Source organism: Meleagris gallopavo, chromosome 1 (assembly GCF_905368555.1).
Source record: "Meleagris gallopavo chromosome 1, MGAL_WU_HG_1.1, whole genome shotgun sequence".
Classification (NCBI taxonomy): domain Eukaryota; kingdom Metazoa; phylum Chordata; class Aves; order Galliformes; family Phasianidae; genus Meleagris; species Meleagris gallopavo.
In genome coordinates this window covers 77,750,464-77,769,414 of record NC_139404.1, presented here as the reverse complement: position 1 = coordinate 77,769,414, position 18,951 = coordinate 77,750,464, and the positions used below count along the sequence as shown (strand labels likewise).

The following is an 18,951-nucleotide window of genomic DNA, read 5'->3' as shown; positions in this document are numbered from 1 at the left end:
GAAACCTAATCTCTTGTAAAAACAAAATAAACCTATCAGGAAGCATTCAGCACCCTTGCAGTGCAGAGTGTCAAACACGGGGATTGAAATTCCATCATCTTTTCAACTGTTGACATTTCAGGCAGCCACAGAAGGCACTGCAACTTTCAGACCACCTTTCCCATGAATAAGAGAGAGACAAAATTTTCATTCATGTTAATTTGATTGAATAAATGAAAAAGTCTACACTGGGAATGTTTCCATAACGTTGGACTAAAATTTGGGTAATTCAATATTGCTGCTTTTTTACATCATTCTTCCAAGGCTTTGACCTGTAGGGAAAGAGGAGAGAAAATTAACATGAGAGGACATAAAAGTAAAATAATAATAAAAAGGTCTGCTTCTGTACGGTTGTTGAAACACCATAATTATATCAGGCTGCCTTCAGTAGAACTGGCCTGTATTGTTGCTGTTGGAAGGGAACAACATGAAAACGGGTTCTCGCATAGGCTTAAACTAGATTAAGGGTTTGTTTTCATTTCATAAATTGAGTGGAATAAAAATCATGACCGGGAGTTCAAGCTGGGCAATCTGCTTGGGAATACTGAAGGCATTCACTGGCAGCTTCCTCTGCCAGTATTTCATTTTGAGTGTATTAAGAGAATCTTTGTGAAATGTTTTAAACTTGAGAAAATGTGAAAGAAATGCCTGAGATTGGGCTGCTGTTGCTTCATTGGTGATCTTTGATTCTTGGTCTCTGCTGGGAGGTGTGGCAAACTTGTGATCAGTTGCAGGCAAAGGAAGTTCCTAGGTGTCATGGGAAAGAATAATATTGGTTCTAGTGATAGTAATCATTTAGGAAACATGATACAGACTTAAAAAGTTGTCACATAACTCTGCAAAGACTTTACTTCTGTCTTGGTGAAGCCGAACAAGACTGTTCAAAATGATGTGAGACTTAACATAGAAGTGTCAGTGTTTTCTGACCCCCATCAATGCTGATTTTTTGATGTGTTGGAGATGGACAGCATTTTGAGCGCAGGAGGTATTTTGGGGAAGAATGTTTAAAGAGGCTTTTGGTTCAGCTGCTTGAGGAGTGGGGTGTGGCTAATAATTGATAAATCGGTAGAAATTATCAAGCCATTCACACAAAGACTTTGCTAGAATGGAAGGAGATCAGACTGCAGTAATGGCAATGAAGAAAGCAGTCTCCACAATTATCTGGAATTGTCAGCTGGGAGATGAATACCATATTAATTTCTCTCCATCTGGAACTTTTAGTGGAAAGTGATGCTGATCAGAATTTCCAGAGCTTAGGCTTGGCAGGGAAAAGTAGATTAGTGTGTACCTGGTGCACAGGGATGATCCAACAGCTGTATTTTGATGCAGGGCTGTGGTGGGAAAGGGAGGAGTCAGACTAGGTGAGTACTTCTGTTCCATTTCAAAACAGTGCGAGAGAGGTTTGTCTAAACTGCCTTAACTGATGAGCTACAAGTTGTAAGCTGCTAAGATGGAAGGTGTTAAATTTGCTATTCTTCCTAGATACAATTGTTTGTTACTCTGGAGATAACATTCCATATTGAAAAGGTAAGAAGATGTTTAAACAGGAAAAAGCTATGCTTGAAGTAATCAGGGCAGTCCTAGAACAGATGCAGCAGACAGAGGTGCACATCTCTCTGAAGTCTTTTGAGAACTGACTGATGTGGTCTTTTTTTTTCCTCCAGAGGAGCGGAAATGAGATACAGCTGGGATTTCTTTACTGACTTGTTAGATAACATAGCAGGCTTACAGATGGTAAAGTTGAAAGAAAAAAGATGATGTCAATGTAACAAATGGGAACTTTAAGCTGAGCAGAGAAGAAACATCCATAGGATTTCTGTTTATGAACTGTCACATTTGGCTATATTGTAGAGCACCTGAGTTGATGTGGGTTAGATGAAACACCAGCCCAATGCTTAACATGTTGGTCGGTGGTTTGATGAGAAATTCCCAATAAGGCTGTCTTGTTAGCAGGGAAGATGTGTCCACTATCCATGTATGGACACTGTTTCATTTAGGATACAGAGATGTTCTGTATGAAATGTGTGCAGAAGGTGATGTGTGCTGGAACATGCCAAGTTGTGTCTGTCTGTAAGGCTGCTGTCCCTTGTTAGGCTTGCTGTCAGCGTCAAAGGGTCAGCAGTAAGATGTGGTTTTAGGAAGAGTGTTAAACTGAGGCTGATTTATTAGGGCTTACTGAAAAAAATCTAGCTGCCTGCTGCCAGAAGGCTAAATCTACTGCTTAATGTGGAGACAATTAAACGAAGGATTTGGGACAGGGCTGGGGAGGTTCTACTGTATCTCCACTGAGCAGAACAGCCATAGTAATCTGTAAATCTCTCACAGTGAATCTTTTTGTTAACAATATCACCCAGTGCATCCTTTTTCTTTCAGGTCAGGTGTGTGATGTGTGTGTGACAGCTTTGCTGGCAGTAGCTGGCAGGCTTGTTGATGCTGTGGGTCAGAAGCTAAGAGAAGGTACATCTGCCATTTAATTCACAGCTGGCAGCACTGCATGCAATACTTACATTAGCTTGAAAGCTTTCGGGGTAGCGTAATCCGGACCCGTGGCTTGGGACTTGTAGGAACTGCCCGGACTGCTGCTGCCATCCCACCCTGGGGGTATCCTTGTGGGCGGCACTCGTAAATGTCACTTCTTAACACAGGTGAGATATTATGCTAAGGATCCAATCATCTCTGTATGTTTATATAACTAAAAGAATATGGCTGGAGGCTGGAAAGAACTCTGGAAGTAAGGCTGTGAGACAATTTGAATCTGAACTGCTGGCCTCAACTCAAAGATTAAAGGCCAAGTAAAATACTGGGCAAGGGTGCTTGTTTTGGAGGGTGGTCTTGAGGAAGTGAGTGACTGATGTCTGGGTGAGTGGGAATGGAGCAGAAACCATTTTTGCTTCTACGCTATCAGGTTTGTCTAGCCCAATTCCTCAGTTACACACCTGAAAGACCTCCCAGAGCATATAAAACCTTGATGCAGTTGCCATTAACTAGCACTCCAGTCAGTCTCAAAACCTGATTCTGACCCTGAATTCTTCTTCTCTTTGGGACTAACCAATTGAGCCCACACAGGGCTGATTTCTGGCAGCATTCATACAATTCTGTGTTCACAATTGCTGACACAGCAATTCTCTCCCTTGCGTGTTTAATGCATGAAGCTGTACAATCAAATGCTGCCATATGTTTTATTTCCAAGGGATGGCACGCTTCCCCTATGAGGACAGGCTGTGGAGGTAGGGCTGTTCAGCCTAGAGCAGAGAAGGCTCTGGGAAGACCTGAGAGCAGCCTTTTAGTCTCTAAAGGCAGGCTGTAAGAAAGAAAGGGACAGACTCTTCAGCAGGGTCTGCTGCAATAGGACAAGGGGAAATGGTTTCAAATTTAAAAAAGGCAAGTGTAGATTGGAGATAAAAACAAACAAACAAACAAACAAACCCACAACTTTTTTTCTTAACAATAAGAGCAGTGAGGAACTGGAACAGGTTGAGGTTGCCTGGAGAGGTGGTAGCTGCCCTGTGCTTGGAGATATTTATGGTCAGGCTGGATGGAGCCTCCAAACAAGCTCATCTAGCTGTGGATGTCCCTGTTTATTGCAAGAGAGTTGGACTAGATGACCTTTAAGGGTCCCTTCCAACTCAAACAATTCTACGATTCAAAACTGTGATAAAAGATTTCCGTCAGTGGAAACAAAGTCTTAATCTTTTATTTGTTCTTAATACCCACATCTTTCTGGCCTTACCATTCATCCTTTCCCTGTTTTTCTAAGTCTTGTTACTTTATCTAAATTACTTTTGGGGTTAGAATCTTAAATTCTTCATTTGTGCCTTGGAAAACATTCATCTGGTGTTTCCAAAAAGGACAGTAAAGCTTAAGGCTCCTGCTGGGTAGTCAGTCCTCAGTGTGATGGTGCTAGAAGGTGTGTGTGGAGAGGGAGAAGTAAGACAGCAAAGGATATTTGCTCTCACAGGCAGCAAAAGAGTCTCTGTTTCTGTTATTATTTCAATATCATGGGAAATTTCTTCAAAGCCATTAGTACTTTCCTCTCCAACTGACATGGCAAAAATTTCTATCTCCAGTTCAACCTGCAGTCCTGCTGCCACCTGGGAGAGAGAGAGAGAGAGAGGATTGCTGACAAACAAAGTGTATGTTCCATCCATAGCCCCTCCACCAGTGCTTCCAGTTGATTCTTGTTCTGAGTTGTCTGATGAAATCAGAGACTTAGTGGAGTACTGAGTACCTGTATCATGAGAAAGCTCTGTATAAAGCAGTGGCTTCTCACAGTGTAGTTTGAAAGAAAACTGCCGGGTCTTTTTCGTTTGTTTTTTTGCCTCATTGCAATTTTTTCCCCTTAAATTTCCTTTCAGGGTGTACAGGCAAAAGGCAAACTGGGACAACTGAGAGGAAAATAAAAAAGATATAACGTGCAGGTGAAGAGATACTGAAGAAAAGCAGAAAGTATGAAAACTTTCTACTTCATGGGACAGTTTCATGTGCTGAGATACTTTGCAGGGTAGAAGACTTATGGTGGGGGATAGTTGCATGCAAGAGAAAATCATTGAGGCAACGGTTTACTAGGTTCAACTCTTGCAGATATCAGGACAGGAGATAAATGTGCAGGCCTAACAGATAGCAGCTCTAAAAAATACCTTAAACGATGGGAAAAACTTGGAGATAGGGTCACAGTATTCTGGGCATGTTCTGAGGCACAGAGTGCAGAAAACAGCAGAGAGAGCAGAAGGCAGCATCACTTTAAATAACTTTGAAGTTATTTACAACTACATGGTCTACTCCCAGTCAGCTGTTATGGCAGCATCATCAGAGTCATGTGAATGTAGCATAAAACAGAAGACCTTCTGTATACTACTTACAGGCCCAGGTGTGTACAGCACGCTCAGTCCTGTGTATGGAGGTGGCTGCTTCACCCGAAACCTGTCAGAAAGGGAAGAGAGGGAGGTTGCTAGAAACTTTCAGGCAAGCAGAAGACATGACTAGGATCAGCCCATCTGCTTTTCCTGTGATTGTGCAAATGACAGCAGAATTTTTTAGCTCATCCTTCCCAGCTTTCCTGGCTCTGGCTATAGCAGTATTCCTGGGCTTTTAACTAAGGCTCAGGCTCCTATCAAAAATCAAAGCAGCAGTTTAATGGGCCAAACTAAGTCTTTAAATTGCTCATTATACTGCCTTGTCCTTGCAACAGAAGTGAAACAGCTGCAGTCTAAGCCTGCATACACAAAGGAAGTTGGACTACAAGTTACACCTTTTTGGCAGCTACCTGTGTGTTGCACACCTGGAAGTCCTTAAAGATCTTTCTTCAAAGTGATTTGATATGATTCTAGTGCAGAAGCATGATCCTTGTAGAAATTACATGTAAATGAGCCTCTTCAGTTTCACGGTACCCAGTAAGGCAGTAGTTAAATTTAATTTACTAGTATGCTAAATAAATAAATAAATAAATCACTGTCAAGTTCTCTAGAAGTCATTAGAGCAGATAAGACCTTTGATAATTCTGGAAGAATTCCTGAAGTTCCTCTGGAATGCTGGTTAAGAGAAACTGGACTTCATCTTTGTCACAGCATCCCAGCTCATCTAGGCAATGGTGTGGCACATAGTTAACTACTGACCCTGTCCTGGAGAAGTTTTGGCTTCAGCATGTGGCAAATATGGGCCAGAACTGCCCACCTTTGCCCTACATCTCTGCCATCAGCATGTTCTGCTGTCATGCAGCAGCTAGTCACTTGTTTTTAAAAGCAACTAGTAAAAGACTCAAGCTGGATTGAATAGAATAAGGGTGGTATTTTCTGTGACCATCTATATAGAATGCTCTGGTTTGAATCTAAAGAACGTAATGTGCACAGCTGGAGCTCCAGGATGTTGATATATGACCTACTGATTTATCGTTTGCATGTACCAGGATGCTAAAATGTGCATTAAAGTAGAAATGTCTTTCTGAGGCCACATCTAACTAGGCTGATCTAAAATAAATAAAATCCTGTCCATTCTCATAGAAGAAGTTGTACAAGAGTCTCTCAGTTGGTCTTGAACAGATTTCTAAAGCTCCTCATTGCCTGAGCAGTCACATGAGACCACGATGACTCAAAGCCCCTGTTTTGATGATAATTCCTTCCACCCAAGAAAGGAGAGCAAGTATTACATTTACATTACATTTAAATGCTTCATGTTTGTCTCATCCTTGCATCATGGTACTATAGTAGAAGGATGCTTTGATTGCTAAAGTAGCATCACTGTGACAGCACTCTGGAACACTGCTATTGCTATGACTGAATGAACATATATGTTCAGTCATAATGCTCTGCTCTCTTCTTGCCCACTGACAGGGGTGACATCAAGTGAGGGAAAGATGCTCAAATAAATGTTTTATTTCATCGTTATTGGTCTGTTTCTGGAATCATCACTGAAGCTGTTTCTAAATGCAGCTCAAGACATGTGGCTGCCTGAACACAGCTCAGCCCATTTAGTTTGTCAGAGTTGCAGCATCCAGCAGCACTTACAAAAGCCAAACTTAATACTGCTTACCATTAAAAAGTTTGGTTCTTCTTCTTCAATAATAACCAGTAAATCATCTGCTGTGGCTACGACTATGCATATAAAACCTGCTGTTCCTTACTGGATTTGCATCTTCCTAATAACACTAATATGCAAATAATGCAGCAGTATGCAAAAGTATTATCTTCTTCAGTCATTATCAAATGATTCCAAATATAAACATACATTTCGTTGTCTCAAATTAATCATATGAAAAGGCTGACAATTAACAAGCAATGCATATTTTGATAGTTGAAAACCAAGTTGCTGGGAGTGTGAACTAACCTTGAGAAATTAATGCCAACATTCTTCATAATCACAGTGGCTGCATAGGTACAGCCTTCCTTTAGTATTCCAAACATCATTTGAGGTGGAATGAGGTGGAAGCCACTAAGATGCTGTTTTGCTGTTGCAAGAGAAGATATGTTGACCCTTCCTGCAGCAGGATCTTCTACCTTTGCAAACAGAATTAAAATATTATTAGATAACAGAGAAAATGGCCCAACAACTTAGATTCAGATTTACTAAGCCTAACTTCACCTGTATTTGATCTCTGCCTACTCATCCTGAGGAATTACATGCAGGCACCCTAAATGCAGTAAAAACTGAAAAGGCAAAGCTAAGTACTTTGAATATTATCTGCAAATGTGTAGTGGTTTGAGTTTTCAGACATAATGAGATATTTCAGGGCAACTGAGCATGCTCTACACTCCTGGAAATCAGTGCTCTCATGTGAGCACCTGGTATAGAACCAGGCTTTTGGCACATGAGGTAGTCCTAGTAGTTGAGAGGAAAGCTACTTTTAGAATTGCAAGTAAATTTCTGTATAGATTACAAGTTCTGTTGTTTCAGTAAACAGTTTCAAAACAATGTCTAGTATTGCTCCAGAATGAAGATTTCATGCAAAAGAGATGATTGAGAGGATTTAATATTAACAACAAAAGAAGATGCTATTTCACCTTTTTATGTGGTATGGAGTTTGGTTTTGTCCCCAGGAGTGATGATGGTAATCTCACTTTCTGTTTCCTTGGCTGTCCTGCAGCATTCACCAGCAAACTCTGAACCTTTACTTGAAAGGGTGCCTCTTGTGACTCCACAGCCAAGCTTGGGTCTGGAAAGCAAAGATATCAAAAGCATAAAATGCTGGGCATCAAATTTTGCCCAATCCTGAAGTTCCCACTAAGATAAAACTATAATTTCCCATGAAAGAATTTGATCAGCACTACGACAGCTGAACTGGTCTCATTTTACTTAAGAAGTCAACAAATACATTAAAAAAAAACAAAAACAAAAAACACCACTTTAATACTAGCTAGTAATTAAAATTGAACAAATAAGCAATTATGTACTATACTTAGTAAAACTGATTTGTGGGAAGCATCACACTGGAAATATGCAATGAAGGTATATAATCATCTGTGAAATGATTAAAAAAACAAGAGGAGCTACAAAACCCCCATGCACTAAAATCATAATTGAGGACATTACTATTCCAAAGAAATGCTTCAACTGCACATTGATCACACCCAGGCTGGTCAAGCCAAATCTGTGTGTTCAAGCAGGAGAAGTTCTAGTCCAGGTCCCAGAGCAGGGTTCTGTCAGCACAACCATCTGGCAAGCTCTGTCTTTGAGCAGAATTTCTTGTCTTTAATGCTGCAGTTCATTCATGTGGATTATCTGTGTACTTCTTCATCTACCAAGCCCCTAGCTTGTTGTCTTTGAACTGAACTCCACTGTATAATATACATAAAAGGAGCATAGGAATGAAATGTTCTAAAGGAGGAATTACAGCTTCCCTGTGTCTGTGGTTCTACCATCACTATCATGCCCATGTAATGATAGCAGTCTGCCAGGGTAAAGGAGAGAATTTTTCCCATTATTTTTATAGCACTCTCCCTTTCTGTCGATCTTGTGCTCAGATATATTCAGAATGCTGAACTGAAATAGGTGGATTTAAATATCTATTGCAGACAGTCAGAAGTTGTAAGTAGATAGAAAAAAACCTGCTCCAAACAGCAGTTTTACCTGTTGTGCTGCTGGAATCTTCACTTTGTATTGAATGAGTGTGCAGCAGAAGACTAGGGGGAGGGGAGGAGTCACTCATGCTACTAAGACATTCAGATTCTGAAGGAAAAAATAATGGGATACTGTGACAAGTGTTCTTCACAATCAACCACCATCATTTTCGTAAGCACATGAGAAAAAAAAAAAAACAACCGAAGTATTTAGAACTTTAATTTAGGCAATCTTTGAAAGCTGTCTACGTGACCATGAGAGGCTAGGTAAGTTCTGCACATGACACTTTGCTCCCCAGGCAAAAACAAACAAAGAAACAAACAAAAACAGCAAAAACAACAACAACAACAAACAAACAACTTTATATCTTGTCATTCTTCATTCATTTCTCAATTAGCCAGAGAAGAAGTCATCAGAAAGGTCTAATAAAACCTCATGGAGGACTACTTTCCTGATATGAATCTTTGCTGAGTACGAATTTTGATCTCATTTCACCATATCAGTATCTTGCCAGAGCAGCCTTCAAACAGAGAAGTATTTCTCTCAATATTGCAAAGATTAAACTTCAGAATGGATTGCTCACTCTTACAGTGCTTATCCTCAGTCACGACTTCCTCCTCTTTCAAATGCTTTCCTCCTCTATTTTCCAAACTACCCTTACGCTGTGCATTTCCTTTTCCATACCCCTTCTGCCTCAGTCAGAACTGCCCCCTCCCGGTTTCATTTCAGTATTTGCACCATCTCTCAGCTTTTTCTGCTCTTTTTTCCAAACTTGGCCTCCTCATTTCTTGCTCACTTACTCCTGACTATTTTTATTTCACTTTGGGTTTTTTTTTTGAGCATTTTGCATCCATCAATCCTCACATTCATAGCACAATTCCTCAGCTTTGCATCCAAAGCCAATGATGTCTGCAAAGGCTCCTTTGGCACATGAAACACAGAAGTCTCATAGACCACACTGGTACTAGTGAATGAAATGGAAACATTTCAAGATACTCAAACATGATAATCTATATGGTCAAATTGTTGAACACTGGCATGATACTGACAGTGCTGTTGAGCAGTCTCCCCAGAAATACTGTCAGGTACTTAAGTTGGCTGGGGAGAAGGCTGCCTTTTTTGTGAGACTGAATTTACTAACATAGACACAGTCTACTCCATTCTGGTGGACCTCAATGTGAGGGAATGCTGCTGGGTATGCTTCATATGTTACAATAGGTATCAAAATATCTGAGAATACACAGAGGCAGAAAACTTATTCTTAAATTTAAGTTCAATATGAAATGAGGCAACTGGGTAAAAAAAAAAAAAAAAAAAAAAAAGGAGAAGATATTAAAATGCTACCAGACAGACAGTAAAGGTCAAATTACCTCTCCTGAGGTTTTTCATTGTCTCTGGAAGGAGATTCCTACTTTCTTTTTGTGGAACTGGAGGAAGTTCTTTAGATAACGCTTCCACATCAGGAAACTACAGAGAGAAGGATGAAAAGAGGCTTAGGTATTCCAACAATAAATATAAAAAATCCAACCTCATTAGCATACCTCCCCTGTGGAAAAAAAAAAAAAAGTCAATGGAAATAATAAGAAGCAGAACCAAAGAGGTAACAACAGAATTTATGCACATAAATATGCTGCAGATTCCAAAGTGGTTTTGACTGTACTTTATACTCACAGCACTGATCAGGTGGGATTACAAGAAGGGAGTTCCCAAGGTCACCTCCAGTTAACACAGGTGGTTTGGTCTTACTGATTCCTTTTCAAGTTAACAGAGAAATGTTTTCTGGGGGTTGGGTGAAAAGATCCAAGGATCATTATCTGCTTTGGATCAGGTTGTCCAGAGTTTGCTTAAGGAATCTCCATAGTTTGGCCTCAGTAAATACATGTCAGCTCTAAGATACTTTTCCTTTGGCAGGAGTATCTAATCCCTAGTATTAATTCTGCCACAACTGTCCTCTATAATAGTTGCTTGAGTTAATTTGAGGCTGAGATGTAAAACCATATCTCTAGGTATGAAAATATGGCAGAGCTTACTTGGCCTCACGTAAACTTACCCACTTTTCATCTCCATTACCTTTTTTGAGAGAAATGCCTTGCCCAATTCTGATTCAAAGTAGGGAGGAATTATTTTGTTTCTTATTGCCATTAAGGTTTTCTTTCCTTCGTCAAGTTCTTTCCTAAGAAATTTTGTCATTGTTGGTAAGGAAAAGAAAGAAAAAAGACAATTGAGTTTATCCTGCTTTCAGTACAATATCTGAGACACTGAAGAACAAAAGGGATAAAGGCAAGTGGCTTTTTTTTTTTTTTTTTTTTTCTGTTTAATTACAGTGAACAATATTCTTGTAATTTGCAATTTTCTAAGAGGCAGATCAAGAACGGGCTGGCCTGGCTTGCAGACAGGTCTCTGCAGATACTGATTTATGGAGGACTGATAAAAATGCATACATGCTGTGCTTTGGCTGCTATAAAGAGCTCTTACTCAAAACACACTCCAGTTACCTAAATTTGTGGATCATGCTAATAGTGCCTTTTTGACCTTCCAACAAACATTTAAACCTGAGGATTGGTATTGCAGATGCACTGTGATTACTAAAATTTGTAATATAAAATTAATCAAATTTCAGTATTTCCTGACAGAAAAACTTGATTGTTCTGTGGATGCTCAGAAAAAGTTGTTCAAACTTCTGAAGGTGAGAGTTTAATACACAGATGGGTGTGTTGCCATTTGGAGGAACTTTGAAAGGCTGGAAAAATGGGCAGAGAGGAACCTCATGAAGTTCAACAAAGGAAAACGCAACGTCAGAGACCTGTGGAGGAATAAACCCATGCACAGGTACAAACCAGGGGACAAGGCTAGAAAACACCTAGGAGTCCTTGTAGACATCAAGTTGAACATGAACCAAGAATGTTCTCTTGTGACTACAACCAGCAAAATCCTGGACTATGATAGAAGTGTTGCCAGCAGATTCAGGGAGGTAAACCTTCCTCTCTACTCAGCACTGGTGAGAGCAACCTGGAGTACTGGGTTCTGGGCTCCCTAGTGCAAGAAAAACATGGATTTACAGGAGTGAGTCCAGAGAAGGGCCATAGAGTTAAGGGCTGGAAGCATCTTTCATATGAGCAGAGGAAGAGACTGTTCAGCCTTGAGAAGCTTTGAAGCAGCACCACAGATATATAACTAGAAAAAATCAGCCAGGATTTACAAAAAAGCCAGGATCTTAGCATCTGAATTAGCATCTGAAAACATTAATATATATTATTTTTCACACTGGTGGCAGAACCAGACGACAGAACACAGGATTTCTGACCTCAGCCTTGTTTCAATTATGCTAAGTTAACAGAAACACTATCAGGTTTTGACAAAATGAAAGGTAAACCATCCATTCAGCATTTGCTGAATTTGCAGAGAACACCCCTTTGTTTGCTAGCAGACCACAGCACTCAAGACCTCATGAAAGCAATAAGTCTGTCCAAATGCAGACTTCAGTTGGCTTTTAAAGTAATTAACTTTCTGTCTTACTAATACTATTACCTGTGCTTTTGTAGTTTGCTCTGCCATTTGGACACTGGAGTTTGTTCTTCTGTGCTGAATGATTAGGAAAGAAAAAGGTAGTGAAAACAAGAAAACTAGCTTTATAGTTTTATAAGCACAAAAACACTTGCAAGACAGCCCTGGAAAGAAAATGCTCTTTATGGAAGTCCACTATATTAACATTGCTAGTGACTCCTGACTTGGATTTGTATCATTTCCAAAATTGTTCACACACATCTTCATTTTTATTGTCCAATTCAACCAAAATATTCCTAAAAGTCCTTTTCCAACAGACATTTGAGTATCTTTCAGATGAGGAGAGGCACAGAGAGACAAAATAACCACAGGAAAAACCAGTAAAACACTGGGATATGTACCCAGAGATCTAAGTCTTGGTTCTTTGGGGCAGCCAGGACAATGCCATTCCTGTGTGCTTAGTTCCTTCTTTTGTCTTATCTACATTTACATCAGTTCCCACAGGTATGTCCTACCTGAAGCTCTGCTGCTGGTCTGCTGTTTGCTCAGTGACTCTTTTCTTTATGTGAAGCAGGCGTTGAGAAGCCACTGCATTTTCATACAGCTCAGTTATGTGAGCTGCAATGTAAAGAGCACTATTGAATGCACATGTCCTGCTACGCGCTTGTAAGCATTATGACTAACAAACTTGACATATTTTAATGCATCTTTCTTATACTTGATGAAAAGTTACGGTTAAAAGCAGTGAAGATAAAATTAGTTCTTATTAATCACTTTTAATCATATTAAAGATTAATTGCCAGGAACATATTCCAGAGCCAGCTGAAGAGAAAACTGGGTTCTTCCATTTCTTACAGACAATAAACATTAATATGAGAAAGGCCAATTACAGATTCTTTATTACTGTGAGGAAAGAGGCATGAAGAACTTCATTTCCAACATCAAGTTCAGAACATTAGCTGATAAGAAATTAATTCAATCAATAGGAAACAAACAAACAAAAAAAGCTAAAACCAGAAGCAGAATAATACCTCCACTCTGTATTTCCTGTATTCATGTTCTTTCAAGATACAAATCAAATAGCTGTGAGCAGGAAAAATTGCTGACATTCAGTTCACTTTCTAACTAGTGAGCAATTCTGTCTTCGGGTGAAGAAAATAACGTGGGCTTTTAGGTACCTTTATTACTTTCAGCCTACTTAGGTTGTACTTTAATTGCTGCTGCTTCATAGCCACAATCAACATTATCAGGGAAGGAACTATTAGTTCAATATATTCGATGGAGAAAAGCCAGCCTATAAGATCGTGACAAATTTGAGGGCTTTTATAAAGAGTTTCTCCACCTACAAACATCTTTTGTAAACTGCATTGCTTCTTTCAAGGATCGAATCTAGACTGTGAGTTCAAACAAACTTCCTTTGCTCAAAAGAAATTTCTGTGGTTAAACTTAAGATATACAAGAACTGAGAAATATGAACCTATTCGGCAATTTTTTTTCACAATAAAATATATTTTTGTATTTTCCTGTTTTTTTTTTTCTTTTCTATTTGGCCTCTTTTAATGAGCTTCTTTCACAGTATCTTCCTTATTAATAATAGTGCATTTTAATTACGTGGGTTTTTTTTGTTTGTTTGTTTTTACATCAGAAAATTGTAGTTAGCCTTTGTTGCAGAAATTTTCATTTCCATTACGTATTCTGTTTTGGTCTCTTTTTAACAAGCAGAAATACCCTTGGTAAGGCAAGAGGGAAGAAAAATAACATTTTGAAGAGTAGTGTGAATATGAGATTCAATACTGTATATTTTTAATATGGAAAAGGTCTATGGATTATTAAGGGGATTATTAGGACAGTTATTCAATTTTTATTACCTTTGGCACTGAGATCTTCAGATGATTTCTCCCAGTTAGGGAAGAACTGTAATGAAGAAAGAGTAACTGTGACTGTGTGAGAAACAGATCTAACAATCGTATCCTCTTTAAAGGATTTCTATCCTAAACAAACATTATCTGTTACCTGACAACATGTCTACTGGAAGGGAGGTATGTCAGTGTGTTAGAAAACATGAGCTGGAAGAAAAAGAAATGAGGTACAAGTTCCCTGGCCTAAAAATATAGGTTTCCTTCTTGATGATCTACATCACAGGTACCTTCATATTTTACAGAGTTGCTGTTTATTAAATCAACTAAGCCAGTTCGTATTCAAATCATACCTCAAACTCACAGGCAAAAAGAGTCAAAAAGGAAATAGGTTCAGGAAATTGTAGGCTTTGTTAGCTGTAGAGAAAGCATGAGAGAGATTCTCAGTAAGTGTTTGAGTAGTGACAGACTCTTTTACTAAGCCATTTCCTTTGTTTTCACGCCATCCCTGAAGCAGTTAACTGGAAACCAGAGTTCTTGTCATCAGACAGTCTACATTTTAACAGAACTAGGGAACAGTGGAGACCTTGGAGGAATATAACACAGAAGGTCCACAGTGGGACTCTACATCTCAGAAAACAGTTTCCCAATGTGAAATCTGTACCTGCAAATGTGGCTCATGGTAGCCAGGGCAATCAACAATGATGAGTCAGGAGAAAAATCCATTGGAACTGAGTACCATGTGAGATTCAGCACCTGGCTCTCATCAAAGCACATAGAGGATAGAGGGAGATCACCGAGATCATTTCTCAATACTACCCTTTCCAGAAAGATTGTGAGTTCCCTCCTGCTTTTTTTTTTTTTTTTTTAAAGGTATCTTTTCTCTACTGTCTTTTAAAAAGTGCACATCACTTGAAAAGTGTTGAGAAAAATATATATGGAAGTTATAATATCAGCAAATTAAAAAAGTCACTTGACTAAAAGGTTCAGGGGTGAATTCTAGAATTACATGACTACATTTTATTTTTGAAGCTTGTAAGGAAGAATAAAATCCAGAGAGGTAAGAGAAAGACAGCAGCAGCATTTAACACTGGAAGATTTAATGTCTACTGATTTTGCGCATTGAAACAAGCTTCTAAAATGCAGACTCTAAGCCTAAGATGATGTTCATTTTCTAGAATACTCTCACACTTCTGAAAAATGGATCGATGATCTGGTAGTGAATATTTACACTAATGTGGCTAACTCAAATGTCAGATTTTTGAATTCAGTATGTTTAAATTTGCCATATGCTTGTTTTTTGACTAAGTGGAAGTAAAGAAGAAAGCAGTGTTTAACAACCTAAAAGTCTCACGCGTTAATTAACTTGATGCCAGGTACCAAATTTAAAAAACACTGAAGAAAATATGATTTAAAGAACTGAAATACAGCAAACTGAACGTGCTATGTAAGATGTGACGATTTTTAACATAAGATGTAAACAGTGTCTCTCATTCATCCTAATGCCCGCCCACTTCTGCTGCTTGAACTTCAGTTTTTCACCACTCATCTCCCACTGACCTCACAATTTCCTGGCCCCCAACTCCAAACCTCTCTTCACCTTTTCATCACCTTCCCTATTCCCCTCCCATTTTTTCCTCATAGTCTAATCAGCCGTGCAAATTAACGGAACATATCTTACAAAAATACAAGCAATAACAATATTCCTCCAGATTGTTTTTAGATTACCTTGAAAAGAGGGTTTAAACTCTTGATGTGAAGGTGGTACTGACCACCTACTGAAAGACAAGTCTCCCAGCTGCAGCTTGAAAACATCCTCATCCCAGTGCTGGGGAACACAAGCACTTCAGTCTTTTTTAGCCTGTGTGTTTGGGAACATATCATTCTGAAGAATCCAAATTCTTAAGCTGTTTTCAGCAGTCCAGATGGCAGTAGTGACATTCAGTAATCCAGCTGAATGCTCAGCTTGGCTTTACTTTACCACTAAATTACAGTGAAGGTGGCACTGTGCTATCCGAACACATGCTATAACAGAGTTTCAAAGGTGGCACTTGCAATGCAATACAACGTATTTGTTGGAAAAAAAGTGGTTCTAAACTGTAACTTTTCTCACCTTAACCAGATCAAGGAGATTTGCAGCATTCTCTTTTTCCTCTTCCGTTCTTGGTTCTTTTAAATTCATCTCTTCCAGCTCATCTTCCTGCTTTAAAATGTTTTCTATGTATTTCTTGTGGGGACAACAGAAAAAGAACAAGAAAGTATGCTTTGCAGAAGTAGACTTAATGGACACATATATAAAAAAAGTTTGTAGAAGTAACGGGTATAAGTGTACTTTGCAGTGTCATAAAGATCACTTCTGTGAGAATGTGTGACTCTATATCTACAGGTTTGCACGGGGAAATAGTTACAAAAACTGAGTGCTGAGAATGAGTGAAAGCTTGCCAAGGTCTAATCAACTCCGATGACTAGCAATACTGTTGAATCTGCAAGAAGTGACAAACTGAGGACACAAAGCATCTGTTTAATTTCTACTAGGCCACTTGCACACATTCACACCCACAATGAGCTGTATGACTTGGACTACACCCAATAGGGGGGCAATCAGCTACCTAGAATCCCTTGGTGCGCGCCTGTATGATCCTGTGCTTCTCAGGATGAAGTAAGGGCTGGCCTCCCAGCTGTTACACCAGCCAAGTAAGAATGAGTGAGTGTGCAAGCATCTGATTGAACTATACGAGTGAATAAAGGAATGTGTTTAGTCAGTAGCTATCTGTTATTAATAACAATGATTTGATTACATTATTAAGATCATGTTAATGAATAAAAGGTGATCGAACAAACACTGGTTGTGACCTATCTCCTTTCCATTTGATCTCTGTTAGGGAAATGGAAATTTAGAGCATCATAGTTGAAAAGTTAGGCTTAGAAAGTGTCTGAAGCTCTGCTTTTATACATAAGCATATTTTCTCAAAATCACACTGAGTGCTAAAGAAAAGGGCATGTTCTTTTTACACATTTCTTTATGCATTAGATGATCAACTGGATGGAAAAGAAGGGTTTTTGCAGACAGCTGCCCTAACACACCACTCTGCTAGAAAGTTACATGCAACATTGAACTTCATGCATGGAGAAGGTTGGCAGAAGTAATCTGCTTCCAGTTCCAGTTCTTTTTCTTTAGATACTGATTTAGTTCTGCAAAAATGAGCATTTGGCTAAAGATTTAAGATTTCTGTTTCTGGAAAAATCCATTAATTTGACATTGATATATGAGCAATGAGGGTTTTTTCACTGCACATTAATGCAGTTATTTACAAATGTTTCCTCAGTGCCAATAATTACAATTCTTCCTTCCCAACATAACAGTGTTCTTCTTCCTCTGAAATCCAGAAGAGATCTGGTCAATGGAGTGATGTAATTTGGCATATTGGTGTGGAACATTTACTATTATTATTATTTTTAAGACTGTTGCCTTTGAAAACTCAATATGTAAATTAAAGAATAAGTTTTATATATGAGGCCTGCTCTGAAAGCAATGGTATGGTAGTAGAGTTTGAACCTTCCACCAACTTTCTGTTAAATTTTGTTACCGTGTGACAGATGGCAGTTTGACAAAATAGTATCTGACATGGAAGTGCAGATGAAGTAATGGTATGTTACTGAATTCCTCCATGTGGAAAAAATTGCTCCCATTGACATTTATCAACACTTGCTGAATGTTTATCAAGACCAACCAAAGGATGCGAGCACAGTGAGGCGGTGGGTGGTGCAGTTAGTAGTGGTGACAATGATGAGAAACACAATCCATGTTCCAAATGGCCATGCACATTTGTCACACCACAAAATTTGGAGCGCCTTGATCAGCTCATACACACAAATCAGTGGATTACAACCAGGCAACTGTGTATGGAGCTGAATATTGGCTTCGATGCACTGGAAATGACTGGAATTGGTGGCAACATTGAAATATCAGACAAACCATCAACTCTGACTGCTACATTTTGATGCTGACTAAGCTGAAGGATCAAATTTTCAGAGTCAGGTTAGAGAAGACAACAGCCTTTCACTTGCAACACAGTAGTACCAGGCCCCAAACCAGTTTGAAGATTGTGGAGCACACTGCCAATCTTGTCTGGACTGTCCTACCACACCCATCATATAGTCTGGATTGGTGCCTTCTGTCTTTCATCTGTTTGGGCTGATGAAAGATGCACCGTGAGGGCATTTTCCTAGCAACAATGTCATCATAGCAGCTGTGAAACAGTGGGTCACTTTTGCTGGTGCAGATTTTTTGAACATGGCATGCAGGTTCTTGTTCATTGCTGGCAAAAATACACAGCTAATGGTGACGACTAAGTTGCACTGTTTTGTAGATGAGAATTTGCTCTATCAAATAGTGTTATTATACTCTTTGTATCTGCTATAGTTTCCATGGAAATAATAGGAGGCATTACTTTTAGACCAACCTACATACTTATAGACTGTAGAAGAGTAAAATTTAGTTCTGATGGCTTAGTGTGTCTCAAACTATGCCAAAGTTGAACAGCTGTTAATGTTTTTCTATTGCAAACACACCTTTCTTGAAATGTAAGGTGGAAAAAAAAGTCTAACCAGCTACAATGTGCCACACCATCACATACTCTATATGCCATTAATTTTGAAATTCAGTCTGCAATGCCACCATCAAAATGTTTAGCAATTTAATTATAGAACACATGTATTTTGTTATTCCCTGACTGGTAAATAATAATATTTTTAACTATAAAACTTATTTTAAGAGAACCTTGACAGTATGAATCAAATAAATCAGTGTTTTATAAGAAACTAAAAAGTGAAGTGCAAATAAGGATCAACAGCAGGACTTTCAGATCCTATCTCAGAATGCTTTAACAGGAGCTGTAACTTGTACCTTTTTATGAACCAGGCACTAACGAGTGATGGACAGACACTTCTGCAGAAGGCTACAGAGTTATTTGCTAGACATGAACAGAGCGACAGAACTCAG

General features: G+C 39.0%; 1 protein-coding gene across 8 annotated transcripts in view; it reads right to left on the bottom strand.

Moving 5' to 3' along the window:
• Nucleotides 1-183: 183 nt before the first annotated feature.
• SPAG17 (sperm associated antigen 17) overlaps nt 184-18,951 on the bottom strand; it is a 97,246-nt gene continuing 78,478 nt past the window's right edge. For all 8 annotated transcript variants that reach the window (XM_085236361.1, XM_085236327.1, XM_085236346.1 and 5 more), the window contains 13 exons: nt 16,063-16,176; nt 13,962-14,007; nt 12,609-12,711; nt 12,118-12,171; nt 10,660-10,762; nt 9,960-10,056; nt 8,599-8,697; nt 7,533-7,684; nt 6,859-7,028; nt 4,899-4,959; nt 3,986-4,130; nt 2,547-2,684; nt 184-311 (listed from right to left, as the gene is read on the bottom strand). In XM_085236361.1, coding sequence (XP_085092487.1) covers nt 2,548-2,684; nt 3,986-4,130; nt 4,899-4,959; nt 6,859-7,028; nt 7,533-7,684; nt 8,599-8,697; nt 9,960-10,056; nt 10,660-10,762; nt 12,118-12,171; nt 12,609-12,711; nt 13,962-14,007; nt 16,063-16,176 — 1,281 coding nt within the window. In that variant the 3' untranslated portion in view covers nt 184-311; nt 2,547. The remainder of the gene's footprint in view (nt 312-2,546; nt 2,685-3,985; nt 4,131-4,898; nt 4,960-6,858; nt 7,029-7,532; nt 7,685-8,598; nt 8,698-9,959; nt 10,057-10,659; nt 10,763-12,117; nt 12,172-12,608; nt 12,712-13,961; nt 14,008-16,062; nt 16,177-18,951) is intronic.